Source organism: Giraffa tippelskirchi, chromosome 3 (assembly GCF_054371585.1).
Source record: "Giraffa tippelskirchi isolate mGirTip1 chromosome 3, T2T-mGirTip1v1.2.pri, whole genome shotgun sequence".
Lineage (NCBI taxonomy): Eukaryota > Metazoa > Chordata > Mammalia > Artiodactyla > Giraffidae > Giraffa > Giraffa tippelskirchi.
In genome coordinates, this window is record NC_137277.1 from 98,410,090 (window position 1) to 98,422,287 (window position 12,198).

General features: G+C 35.4%; 1 protein-coding gene across 4 annotated transcripts in view; it reads left to right on the forward strand.

The window, feature by feature from the left end:
• Positions 1–12,198, forward strand: part of LOC145542919 (CD302 antigen) — a 121,308-nt gene that overhangs the window by 69,935 nt on the left and 39,175 nt on the right. For 3 of the 4 annotated variants that reach the window (XM_081582787.1, XM_081582789.1, XM_081582790.1), the window contains exons 27-32: positions 1,074–1,241; positions 2,444–2,560; positions 4,793–4,987; positions 7,280–7,506; positions 8,893–9,061; positions 11,247–11,396. In XM_081582787.1, the coding sequence (XP_081438913.1) occupies positions 1,074–1,241; positions 2,444–2,560; positions 4,793–4,987; positions 7,280–7,506; positions 8,893–9,061; positions 11,247–11,396 (1,026 nt within the window). Of the gene's footprint in view, positions 1–1,073; positions 1,242–2,443; positions 2,561–4,792; positions 4,988–7,279; positions 7,507–8,892; positions 9,062–11,225; positions 11,397–12,198 lie in introns of all 4 variants that reach the window. The other variant, XM_081582788.1, reaches the window with a different exon arrangement.

Below are 12,198 nucleotides of genomic sequence, written 5' to 3' on the forward strand. Positions count from 1 at the left end.
CACATGTGTTTTATGAGTCACTGCTAAGATTTGGTTGTAAGTAACAATAATGAGCTCACTTAAGAGAAATTCAGATCTTCAGAAACGGGGACAGAGCTGCACCTTCTGAGGAAAATGAGTCTGTAAGCCAGAGGTCTTCCACCTCTCTGTTCTGTTTCTCTCTGTGGATCTGCACTCTTATCTTTATATACTTCCTGCTTCTCTGCACATAGTGAAACATGGCAGCTCTGCAGCTTTCAATTTTAGCCATAACTGGAGATGAATTGACTGTCTCTGAATCCCACTTTTCATATCTGTAGAGAGAATCTGATAGACTCAGCTGAATCAGATGTGCAGTCTCTAGCCCAGTCAGAGGAAAGTGGTTTTACAACTTTCAGGGGCCCACATTTGTGGGTTTGTGGTTAGAAAAAAAGACTACTTCACAAAGGGAGTTGCCATGAGCTGGGAGAAATACTGTACTGAATGGTCTCTACCACATATTGAATCGGTTTGATTGGCTTTGAGTAGAGCATATCTCTATTTGCATCTTTTTTAATGTATAGCCTTTTCATAAAATGAAAAAAAAAGCTGAATTCAGATATTCTAGGTGTCAGATTTTAAATTATTTCTATTTTCTTTGGTTAGAGCAATAACTTGTTTAGAACATCACATGTTTCATAAATATTTCTTTAAAATTAGAGAAGATGTCAGTAACCAGAAAACTGAAGGTGAATTCCCAAAGTTATATTTAGGTACCTGTTATTATGTTTGTATGCTTTCTCTGAAGTGGCCCCTTGTATTTCAAGTCTGGCAATGCAGGAAGACAGAAACTGCATTTAACCTAATAACACTTCATTATCCATATTATTCTACTCATTTCACATCAGGGGAAAGAAAATTGTATTAAATAATTTCCTTCCTACAGAAAGCCAGTTAAGAGGTCACATTTTATTCAAGCATAAACAGAACAAGCATCACCAAGTTATTATTTCTTGGCTTCCTGGATATTTCCTACAAATCAGATCTAATTACTATGAACATGATTTAATATTTATATATGCAATTAGAATTCTTACCATTAATTCTTTTTCTAGATGAGACTAACAAAGAGGTCAAACCAGTTGACAGTGTTCAGTGTCCATCTCCTGTTCTAAGTACTCCATGGATACCATTTCAGAACTCTTGCTACAATTTCTTGATAACAAAAAATAGATACAGAGTAACAACACAAGATGAAGTTCATTCTAAATGCCAGACACTGAGTAAGTATGTTATATAGCCATTATGTTACATTATGCTCTTAAAACAAATGAATCTCACCTGAGTGTATTATAAATATTTCTAATTAGCAGTAGTAACTAGAACTCAAAAATATCCATCTCCTGATTTCTGCATTGTCAATGACAAAGTATTAAAGTTTGTGTTTAGTTAAAATGGAAAGTATAGGAGTTCCTTCATTTTTAACCTATCCATTAGAGAACTAGTCTGTCTTTACATGTATAAACAAAGTGGATTCTACTTACAAGGGAAAAGAAATGACACTGAGACTAGAGAGCTGGATGTTAAATCAACTTAGGCTGCGGGCAAAAAGGGAATAGGTCGGTTTGAGTGGTTGAAAGCTTAGATAAGCTGTAAAGAAGCACCTCTGCTTAAAAGAAATACATATTTCATACTTTTAGCTCTCAAGGTTATCCAGATATTTCCTATGAGATCCGCTGAGGATTTGTGACTTTTTAACAGTGGACCCATCAACTTTGTAGAAAATTCATATGGAAGATATCAAACCATTATTCCCCAAAGGGTGCTCTGTGGAACACTACTTTTAAGAGGTGTTAAAAAAAAAAAAAAAAAGATTCTTAAAGAACAAGGATGAGAAATGCCACCACCTTTGTTTCCTGTTAAAACATTATCAAATATACATTAGCATGTACTTTGAGAAATACTGGCATGAATGAAGTAGTTTAACTTTGGTTAACCAATGTTTGTAAAGCTCTTTTCAATGTTAACTCTTTTCTGAGGAATCCCTGAGGAACACACTTTGGGAAATATTAAACTTTTAAAACCTTCCTGTAAAACAGTGAACTCTAAGGAAAAGGGAGATTTTTGACTTTTAGCCCATTCAAGAGGTTTTATTTGTTATAGTCTTTGACATCGTATCATTAATATACGTGGATTTATAGCAACTCAAAATAAGCCTTGTGAGGAAAAGCAAATCAGTGTTTCAAATTCTCTACTCAACTGCTAGTTTTCCACTATTCTGTGAGACCAAATTTAAGATCAAAATGTTTGAAAACTTCTCAACCTATTCATCGTTGTACAAGATGGTTTTTAATTTATGCCTCTTACTTATTTTCTACTGTTGTTTGTTTTGAAGTGTATTGAACTGGGAAGTAAAAATTGCTAAATCTATCAAACAAAGTGTTCTAAATAATTATTTAAATTTTGGCTATTTTTTATTTAACAGATCCAAAATCACATATTCTGAGTATTCGAGATGAAAAAGAGAACAACTTTGTTCTTGAGCAGCTTCTACACTACAATTACATGGCTTCATGGGTCATGTTAGGTATAACTTATGAAAGTAAGTTGTAAATCTACTGTTTTTTTCTATATTCATAGTTCATTATGGACTACTTGTTTATCACACTGTAAAACTATAGTTTTCAAAGTATTTATTTATCAACATACAAAATTATAATTATGTACTTAGCATAACTTACACAGATACCAAGACAGATTTTGTGTCTCTGCCCTGCCACTATAATACCTTTACCACCAAGCTTAGAGTTTAATGGTGGAAAATGATTCCCTTTTTCCACTCTCTCTCCTAGCAATACAAGACTGACTAAAAATGACTGCACTCCCACATGAATATCTAATCAGTTCAGTTCAGTTCAGTTGCTCAGTCGTGTCCGACTCTTTGCGACCCCATGAATCGCAGCACGCCAGGCCTCCCTGTCCATCACCAACTGCTGGAGTCTACTCAAACCTATGTCCATTGAGTCGGTGATGCCATCCAACCATCTCATCCTCTGTCATCCCCTTCTCCTCCTGCCCCCAATCCTTCCCAGCATCAGGGTCTTTTCCAATGAGTCAACTCTTCGCATGAGGTGGCCAAAGTATTGGAGTTTCAGCTTCAACATCAGTCCTTCCAATGAACACCCAGGACTGATCTCCTTTAGGATGGACTGGCTGGATCTTCTTGCAGTCCAAGGGACTCTCAAGAGTCTTCTCCAACACCACAGTTCAAAAGCATCAATTCTTCGGCGCTCAGCTTTCTTCACCGTCCAACTCTCACATCCATACATGACCACTGGAAAAACCATAGCCTTCTAATACTTACTTTATATCTCTAGGTGTATGAGCTGAGTGAGAATAGAAATGCACTTCTAACGTTGCATTTTTGGGTTTATATCATTGGCTTGGGGTATACATTAGAAAAAGGAGACACATAGTCTGCCAATGGACTAGAATGTTTGAGATTGTATGTGCCACAAACCCAAGATATAATTGCTATGAAACTTTTTAAAAAACACAGACTCTAATAGGAGAAGTAAGACCAATATAGAAAGATACTCATTAAGAGGTGTCCTAAAAATCATAAAGTTTTGAAATTAGAAAAAATCACTCTCTGGGCATAAAGCCTCAAAAACATACATTTACCCAAAGAGGGGGCTGAATGAGAGGCACAGGACAATGATAGCTAGAGGTAGGGTAGACAAAGAAGCTAAATTACTCAAATCTGGCCATTTTAAAAATAGTCTGCTCTTTGCTATCTAACTTGTCTCTTTCTAAAAATTACTCAAGATTTTCTTTTTTATGGCTTGCAAATGAGTTAACGAAAATTAAGCTGTCAAGCAATGACTAAGACTTGGGTTGCCAGCTGAAGATAAGTTCATCATGATAGGATTTAGTTGCCCAAGTCTTTTCTCTAATGATGCTTGAATACTCAGATTTGGGAGTGGGAAAAAATGGAGAGGAACTAGGTAGAAGCTTCCCAGTGAAAAAAAAGTGAAAGTGTTAGTCATCGGTCCAACTATTTGCGACCCCATGGACTGTAGCCCTCCAGGCTCCTCTGTCCATGGGATCCTCCAGGCAAGAATTCTAGCTTTACCTGAAAGTGACTGAGGAAACAGTAATCCTGTGTGGAGCAGCAGAAACTAGACCCAGGATATGGTTAGAGATTTCAATTGTACCCTCTGCTGTACTTTCTTAGTTATATCATCAGAAACAACCGAGGACTTCCCTGGTGGTCCAGGGATTAAGAATCCATCTGCCAATGGAAGAGACATGGGTTTGATTCCTGGTGAGCCCATGCGCCTAGAGCCAGATAAGCCACTGCAATGAGAAGCCCATGCATAGCAATTAGAGAGTAGCCCCCATTCACCTCACCACAACTAAAAAACTCAGTTGACATAAATTGTGCATAATTTAAGTCCAGTTTTCTACCACTAGTTTTATAACATGTTAATTTTTAAAATAAAATAGTTATGTTAATTTTCATCACAATTAAACTTATATGTAGAAAAAATGAATATTGGATGAAGTAATAACAAAATGTTAAACTATTTCAGGATGAGAGAATTGTAAGTAAATTTTAGTTTTCATATTTATAATTTGTACTTTCTATGTTAAAAATAAGCATTGTTTACTGTTAAAATTGGAAGCTGTTTTACAGAAATACACATAAGTATACAATCTTTAGAATGTTGGGAAAAAAGAAAATTACTTGAGTTTGAGATATTAACCTCATAACTGTAATTCAAGTCTTAATTTAATCTCTAAGCATAGAAAAAAAATGTTTCTTTTCTAGATAATTCTCTTATGTGGTCTGATAAGACCACACTGTCATATACACACTGGAGATCAGGAAGACCAGCTATAAAAAATGGCAAGTTTATTGCTGGCTTGAGTACTGATGGCTTCTGGGATATTCAAATCTTTAATGTTGTTGAAGACTTACTATACTTTCACCAGCACAGCATTCTGGCTTGTAAAATTGAAATGGGTAAGTATGCTAAGGCAGAGTTTCTACTCCAGCGAAAGAGAATGTAAAGCCATTAGCTCTGCTGGTGGGCATTATGCAATTGAATTTTTTGAGTAGCTCCCCTGTGTTCAGTACCAGGAGAAGCACTACGGAGGTTTTAGAGGAAGGAAGACACACTCCTGTTGTCATGGTCTTGATCTTAAAGAGTAAAATGCATGCAGTTGGGAAAACAGTATTAAATGTTTATTGTTGTTTTATGTTTAGTCTTAGGTTATTTAGTATGTACAGGCTTACATTTGTTGAGAAATCAAAAGACACCAGTGAAAACAGATATAATGAAAACTAAGAATGCATTGAGGAGAGGAGGAAAAACTTGGCTGGGCCTTGAAGGATGGATAAAATTTCTATGAATAAGAAAGTGTGTGTGGGTAGTTTTGACAGTCTAGGCTAAAAATGAATGTTTCTCAACTTTGCCTAATTCCTTAAATAAGTCTATTTTTTAATGCATATCAGGCTTAAATTTTTTACAGCTTAAAAACTGTTATTGTGGCCATTCTGCTGTAAGCCCTCTGCTAACATGGAGCCCATCACAGTCACATCTGGGCCCACCTTTTCCCTTCATACTCTTGGAGAATAACTTTTGGATGCACCATTTCTATCAACAATCTCCAGGAATTCCCTACTATCAGTTATTTTGAGTTCCTGTAAGCCTTTGAGACTTTTTAGAAACCAGTATCTCTTCTAAATTTCTAGGCTTTCTCCCAGTCTCCATTTTTTCCCACCATTTTTGGTTCGGTAAAGATCTTTTCCTGTCAGGCTGATCTCTTAATTGTCCATGTACAGTGTGTACCCTTTCTCACTTGTACCTTGACTTATGGGTTTTTTTTTCCTGCCATGATGTCTTCTACCTTCTTTCTTTCTTTTTTTTTTTTTAATTAAACTTTCATTTGAGAATAGTTTTAGATTTACAGAAAAGTTGCAAAGGCAGTACAGAGAGTTCCCATATACACCATAACCGGCTTCCCCTGTTGTTGCCATCTAACTTAAGTATGGGACACTTGTTACAACAAATAAACCAATATTGGTAGATTATTATTACCTAAAGTCCATATAGTGTTCAAATCTCCTTAGTTTTTACTTCATGTTATTTTTGTGTTCATGAATCCATTCAGTATACTACATTACACTTAGCTATCATGTTCTCTTAGGTTCTTCTTGGCTATGATAGTTTTTCAGATTTTCTTACTTTTCTTGACAATTTTGAGAAGCGCTGGTCATGTGATTTGTAGAATGTCCCTCAGTTTGGGTTGGCTGATCTTTTTCTCATGGTTAAACTGGAGTTATGGGTTTGGGGTTTAGGGAAAAAGCCAAAGAGGTAAAATGTCATTCTCCTCACATCCTATGAAGGATAAATGCTGTCAACGTAACTTATTACTTGTCACTGTGGATTTTGACCTTGATCACCTGGGTCAAGGTAATGTTTGTTAGCTTCCTCCACTATGGAGTTGCTCTTCTTCCCACCTCTCTTAGTGTACTCTTTGTAAGGAAGTTACCATACTCAGTCCTCACTTAGGGAATGGAGAGTTATTTTCTACCTTCCTGCAGTGGGGAGTATCTATACAAATTACTTGGAGTTCTACATAGGAGAGTTGTCTATTCTCTTCCATCTAAAAATTTATTTAGTCATTTATTCATATCAGTTTGGGCTCATGGTTATTTTTTTTATACTTTGGGCTATAATAGACTATATTATTTTAATATTTTCCTTGAATTTTTTCAGATTTGGCTGTTGGAGCTCTTTAACATGGTTTCTGTGTCCCTTTGAGATACCCTCATAATTGTGGTCTTGTTATTAGTGTAGTTGTTTGATTGTTTTTAGTTGACTTTCTGGTTACCATGTTTCTTTTTAGAACTAATTTCAGCTAACCAAAATCTGGAGACCTAATTTATTAAGCAGGTTTTCTGACTCTCTTAATTCAGATGAATCTTTCCTTTTCTAGTCAGTCACAAGTATTCTAGTGGTTAATTGTTTTGCCCTCATTTCAGGTGGTGTTGTGTTCTGTGCTCAGCTAATATGTGAGCTCCTTAAATGAAAGACAGTGTTTATGCCTTTTTTTAATCACCCAGACAATTGTAATAGTTAAGAGCCTATTAAATAAGCTGTGGCAATAAGAAAAAGAAAGTATGCATTTGACCTTCTTATAGTCCGATTTTATTTAACTTTTGAAATGGTTGTATGTCCAATATTACCCAAATTATGTATTTTAAATAATTTAAATTTAATCACTAACACTTTTAATTTAAATATTATAGTTGACTACAAGGAAGAATATAATACTACTCTGCCACAGTTTATTCCATATGAAGATGGTATTTATAATGTTATTCAAAAAAAGGTAACATGGTATGAAGCATTAAATGCATGTTCTCAAAGTGGAGGTCATTTGGCAAGTGTTCATGACCAAAATGGCCAGCTTTTTCTGGAAGATATCGTAAAGCGTGACGGATTTCCACTATGGGTTGGGCTCTCAAGTCATGATGTAAGTCTTATTTTGTTTTCCAGAAACTTTCCAAATATGTTAGAGGGTCGGAAATTTGAGCATAAAATATTAACTCAAAGTATAACATCAGATTAAGTCCTGGGATTGCATTTGCATACCGTAGTGCTTTCCATCTTTTCACAATGTAGGACAGATAGAAAATTGTATTTGTGGAGTACACTAGGGCAACTGGCCAGGACTGCAGCTGCCCTAGACACTGCCAAGCCATCCTAAGGACTCAGTAGATACCACTCAATACCACTGTAACCTATTTGGGATAGACCAGTTGGAGAGCTGGTAAAAAGAGAATGCCTTGGGATCAGAAAAACCTGAGTTCCAATAAGAGTGGCAGGTCTTCTACCTACATGTTAGGTGGCCACAAGCAAGTTATTATACCTTTGGAAGCTTATTTCCTCATCTGTCAAATGGGGGTGATGATATTTTCCTTAGTAGAGGATTATTAGCACAAAATTTGTATTGGGGTGAGAATGGATATATGTATATGTGTGGCTGAGTCCCTTCATTGTTCACTTGAAACTATGACAACATTGTTAATTGACTATACCCCAACAAAAAATAAAAGTTAAAAAAAATTATATAAGGTGCCAAGTAAAACTCTTAACTACATCTAAAATATAGATGTATATTTTCTCTTCACTTCCCCCTAGAAATGAACACTATTTGAAAGTAATCTTCTGCTGGTAAACTTGCCTTTTGTGCCACTATTTGAATCCTATTAAGTAGTATATATATATGTACTGATAATGATATCTAGTATGCAAAAAACTGTCTGTTGAGATTAGAATGGAGGCCTAATCTAAGTAAAGTGGGAAAAATAAAAGGATGGCAAATTAGGATTAAAGAATCAAGGACAAATCAAAAGTAATCTTCCTATATGAATTTCTTGGAAACTATTTTTCTCTTCCAGCCCCTTGCTGCTTGATAACTTCTATAATATGAAAAAAATCAAGCCAGGGACACAAACCACAAAATTATAAAACATAAAAAACAATATTTAGAGTAATATGAAGGTTGGGATTGTAAACCTGTAATTGTGACAAGTGGAAGCCATTTCCATGTCATATAATTTCTAGTGTTATATAAACTCATCCTTAAAAAAAGAAATCTAGAGATGGAGTGTAGTAACTCTATCTCTAAAGTCCTTTTTAAATTATATGCCAGAGCAAATATCTCGAATCAGTGCATCAAAAGTAAATCCCTGGTTTTACAAATATGTTCAAATCTATAGTACTTATAAGCAAATAATTAACACTGCATTCCTATATTTCTTAAAGTATGCATGTTCTTCTCAATGTTCTTTTGAAATCATGCATCTTTTGAAGTCATACATATGAATTCAGATTATCACTATTATTCTTAATACAGGGAAGTAAATCAAGTTTTGAATGGTCTGATGGCAGTGCCTTTGACTATATCCCATGGAAAGATAAAAAATCTGCTGGAAATTGTGTTGTCTTGGATCCAAAAGGAATATGGAAGCATGAAAACTGCAGCTCTGTTAAGGATGGTGCTATTTGTTATAAACCTACAGAATGTAAGACTTGATTTCAAATAGCTGTATATTTACTAAAACATGACATTTATTTTATGTACCTGATTAAGTATGCAAAATAATTTTTATAGATGTTAAATAAGGTTTATTCACAAATCCTAGCAAAATAATTTTGATACTTTGTGAAGAGAAACAAATATGATATGCCCATTCAGGGAATTTGTTCTCAAAGACTTTCAGTTGTTCTGTTACTCAGTGAGTTTTACTCTAGAATTCGTGAATTTTAATTTCACTTAGCAGTGTTTTTCAAAGAATGAGATTCTCCTTTTTAAAAAAGCGTTCCACAGAATATAGATTTGAGAAAAATCTTAGGTGATTTACCATATTAATGGCTCTGAAAGTTTTTATAGTAAAGAATCTCTGTAGTAAAAAAATGTTTTGTGTAACTAAACATTTTCCAAATGTTTCTACTATGGGAAGTAGAATGGTGATTGCTGCAGGGAAGAAGGGATGAGGTGTTATTATTTAATTGGAGCAGAGTTTCAGTTTTGCAAGATGAAACAGTTTGGAGGTGGATGGTGGTGATGATTGCTTAATAATGTGAATGTACTTCATGCCATTGAACTGTACAGTGAAAAATAATTACAATGGTAAATTTTACATAATGTTTATTTTATCCCCTTTCAAACAAAATGGAATCTTCTTGACAGGAATATAACAAACTTACCACAAGGCTGGCCCTTGCAGGAAAGAAAAAAACGTGAGAGTTGGAAGAAAAACACCCTAAAGAACAGTGAGGAAAGAAAATATATGCCGTCTAAGACAGGCCATTTGCAGCTTGGACTAGAAACAAATAGACTTTGAAGATAAGGCATTTCCATATGTTCCCAGTGTATGAAGAATTGTTTTTAAAGCCAACCCATTCATAAAAGTCCACTAGTCCTAGCCATGTGTTGGTAGCCAGTGTTCAGCATGTTTTGATTCTAAAGAAACAACACACACCATTGCCTGTGCAGTGATCGAGTAGTCAGCAGTGTATGTTTTGTCAGAGATACTATTTTCATGATATGATAGAATCAAGCACTTGTTAGTAGCATCTTCCTCCACCACAGCCTTAACAAAGAATTGTCACAAGTCTTACAGACTTTGCAGGTTTATTTTTAGATGACTTTTGGTTATCTGCAGCTAGGAAACTTACCCAGGAGTAATCAATTTTCAAACTGAAGGAAGACATCGAGCCCAAACTAGTGGCATTAGTGAAAAGTGTGGAGGCAGAAGCCAATCAAATAACTAGATTTCAAAAAAGATTGAGCCCGAGTGGAGAAACAGGATAGAGAAGCAGAATAAGGAATGGAGAACCATCCTGAAGTCTCTCAGTGAAGAAGAAAAGGGCAGTAGCCATTCTTCTGGAATCATAGGGATCATACATGAAAAGAATTCTACCAAACTGCAATGAGGAACAAAAGCAGGAAAGCCTTCAATGACTGAAGGACATGCAGACCATGCATAATGCGCAGAGAACAATGGTATGGGTTGAGACTACTGGCCATACCAGATCAGATATTTGATTCAGATAATCTGTACCCGGTCAACAGGATGTTGGCAATTTACTTTCCAGTTCTCATACTCTCTTCTGTTGGAATTCACAATGGTGTTAAGGGGGACAGGCTTCATTACACTGGCTTCTTGTGTTATACAGAATGACTGAAAATTAAACAGTTTACATGGAAACCAGGGGAATTGTTCAGAGCTGAGAAGCCACTCCTTTTTTTTTTGGCTTGAGACAGATTTTTCAGTGCTAATCTGTTATGCTTTGTAAACAAGTTACCAAGTTTTCAATGTGGGTATAATTTTTTTATGGCAAGGTAAAAGTAGGTCTTTGTGATCAATACAAAAAGAAATCCAAAGAAAGAATTTTAATTATTTTTTCAAATTTGTCACAGGCCTACACCTTGTCTTTTCTTCTCGATTCTGTCTTTCCAGTTGTTTTTACTTTAGTCTAAATTCATCTTAGAGAGTTAAGTACTTTCCTCTGTATTCTCAGTTTTAAAAATGGTTTTCCAAAAAGCTAATGAGATTGCATTCTCAGAGTGTGGGCTGTAGCCCTCTCTGATGTGTATTGAAGTTGAATGCCTCTTACCTACAGGAACTGTGGTGTCAGTGAGATTTTAAAAGCCAGTCATATTTTTTCTGTGCATTTTCACAGTTACGTCTAACATTTTTACAGCTAAAGAGGTGTCCTCTTATACTTACTCCTCAAGATGTCCAGCAGTAAAAGGGAACAAGTCGCAGTGGATTCAGTACAGGGACCACTGTTACATGTCCGACCAGGCATTGCACAGTTTCTCAGGAGCCAGACAGTTTTGTTCAGAGATTGGTGAGTTAAAATGTGTTGATTTTCTTTGCTCAGTAATTTAGTCATTAGGATTTTTCTTCAGGAAACCCTTTAAAATAAATATTATATTTTTGAAAATCTTTGTGAAGCACTCACTAATTATAATAGCATTATAACCTGATTGCCCAGTGGTACAGAAATGGTTAAGTATTTTATGACATATGAACTCAATGGAATATTGGAACAGCCATTAAAAAATGATCAATATAAGAATAAGTAGATGGTATATAAAAGTAAGTGGGAAGAAGTAGAATAAAAAATTGCTAAATAAACTATTATGTGAAAATACTGACAAATGAAATCATTTTAAATATAGCTAGATATGCTCAGATGAAAGGATTAAGAAGCAGATTTTTATAAAGTTGATTAAGCAGTAAATACAAAATTGTAGATTTTTCATTACTTACTCATTAATAAGTAAGTTTAACCTGACCAGGGTAACAAAGTCCAAGAAGCATGGGAAGCATGGGTTGTTCATTCTGCAAAACTGACCTGTGGCCCACATCTCTGAACATTATAGGGGACAGGACTTTTCATCTTCAGATTTAACTAAAATGAGAGAGCAGCCATGATTGACTCCCTCCCATGAGAATCTTAGACAGTAGTCAAACCAAAATAACTTATACAGAACTGGTTGTTGAGGAGAGAGTGTTGAAAATCTACAGGGGAACACAGATTTCTACCATCACATACCCCACTTCTTATGACTAGCTGTTCATACAGAAAGGTCTCACTGGTTAAGTAGTTCCAAGGCCCAGAAATATTACCATGTAAACATTTTGAG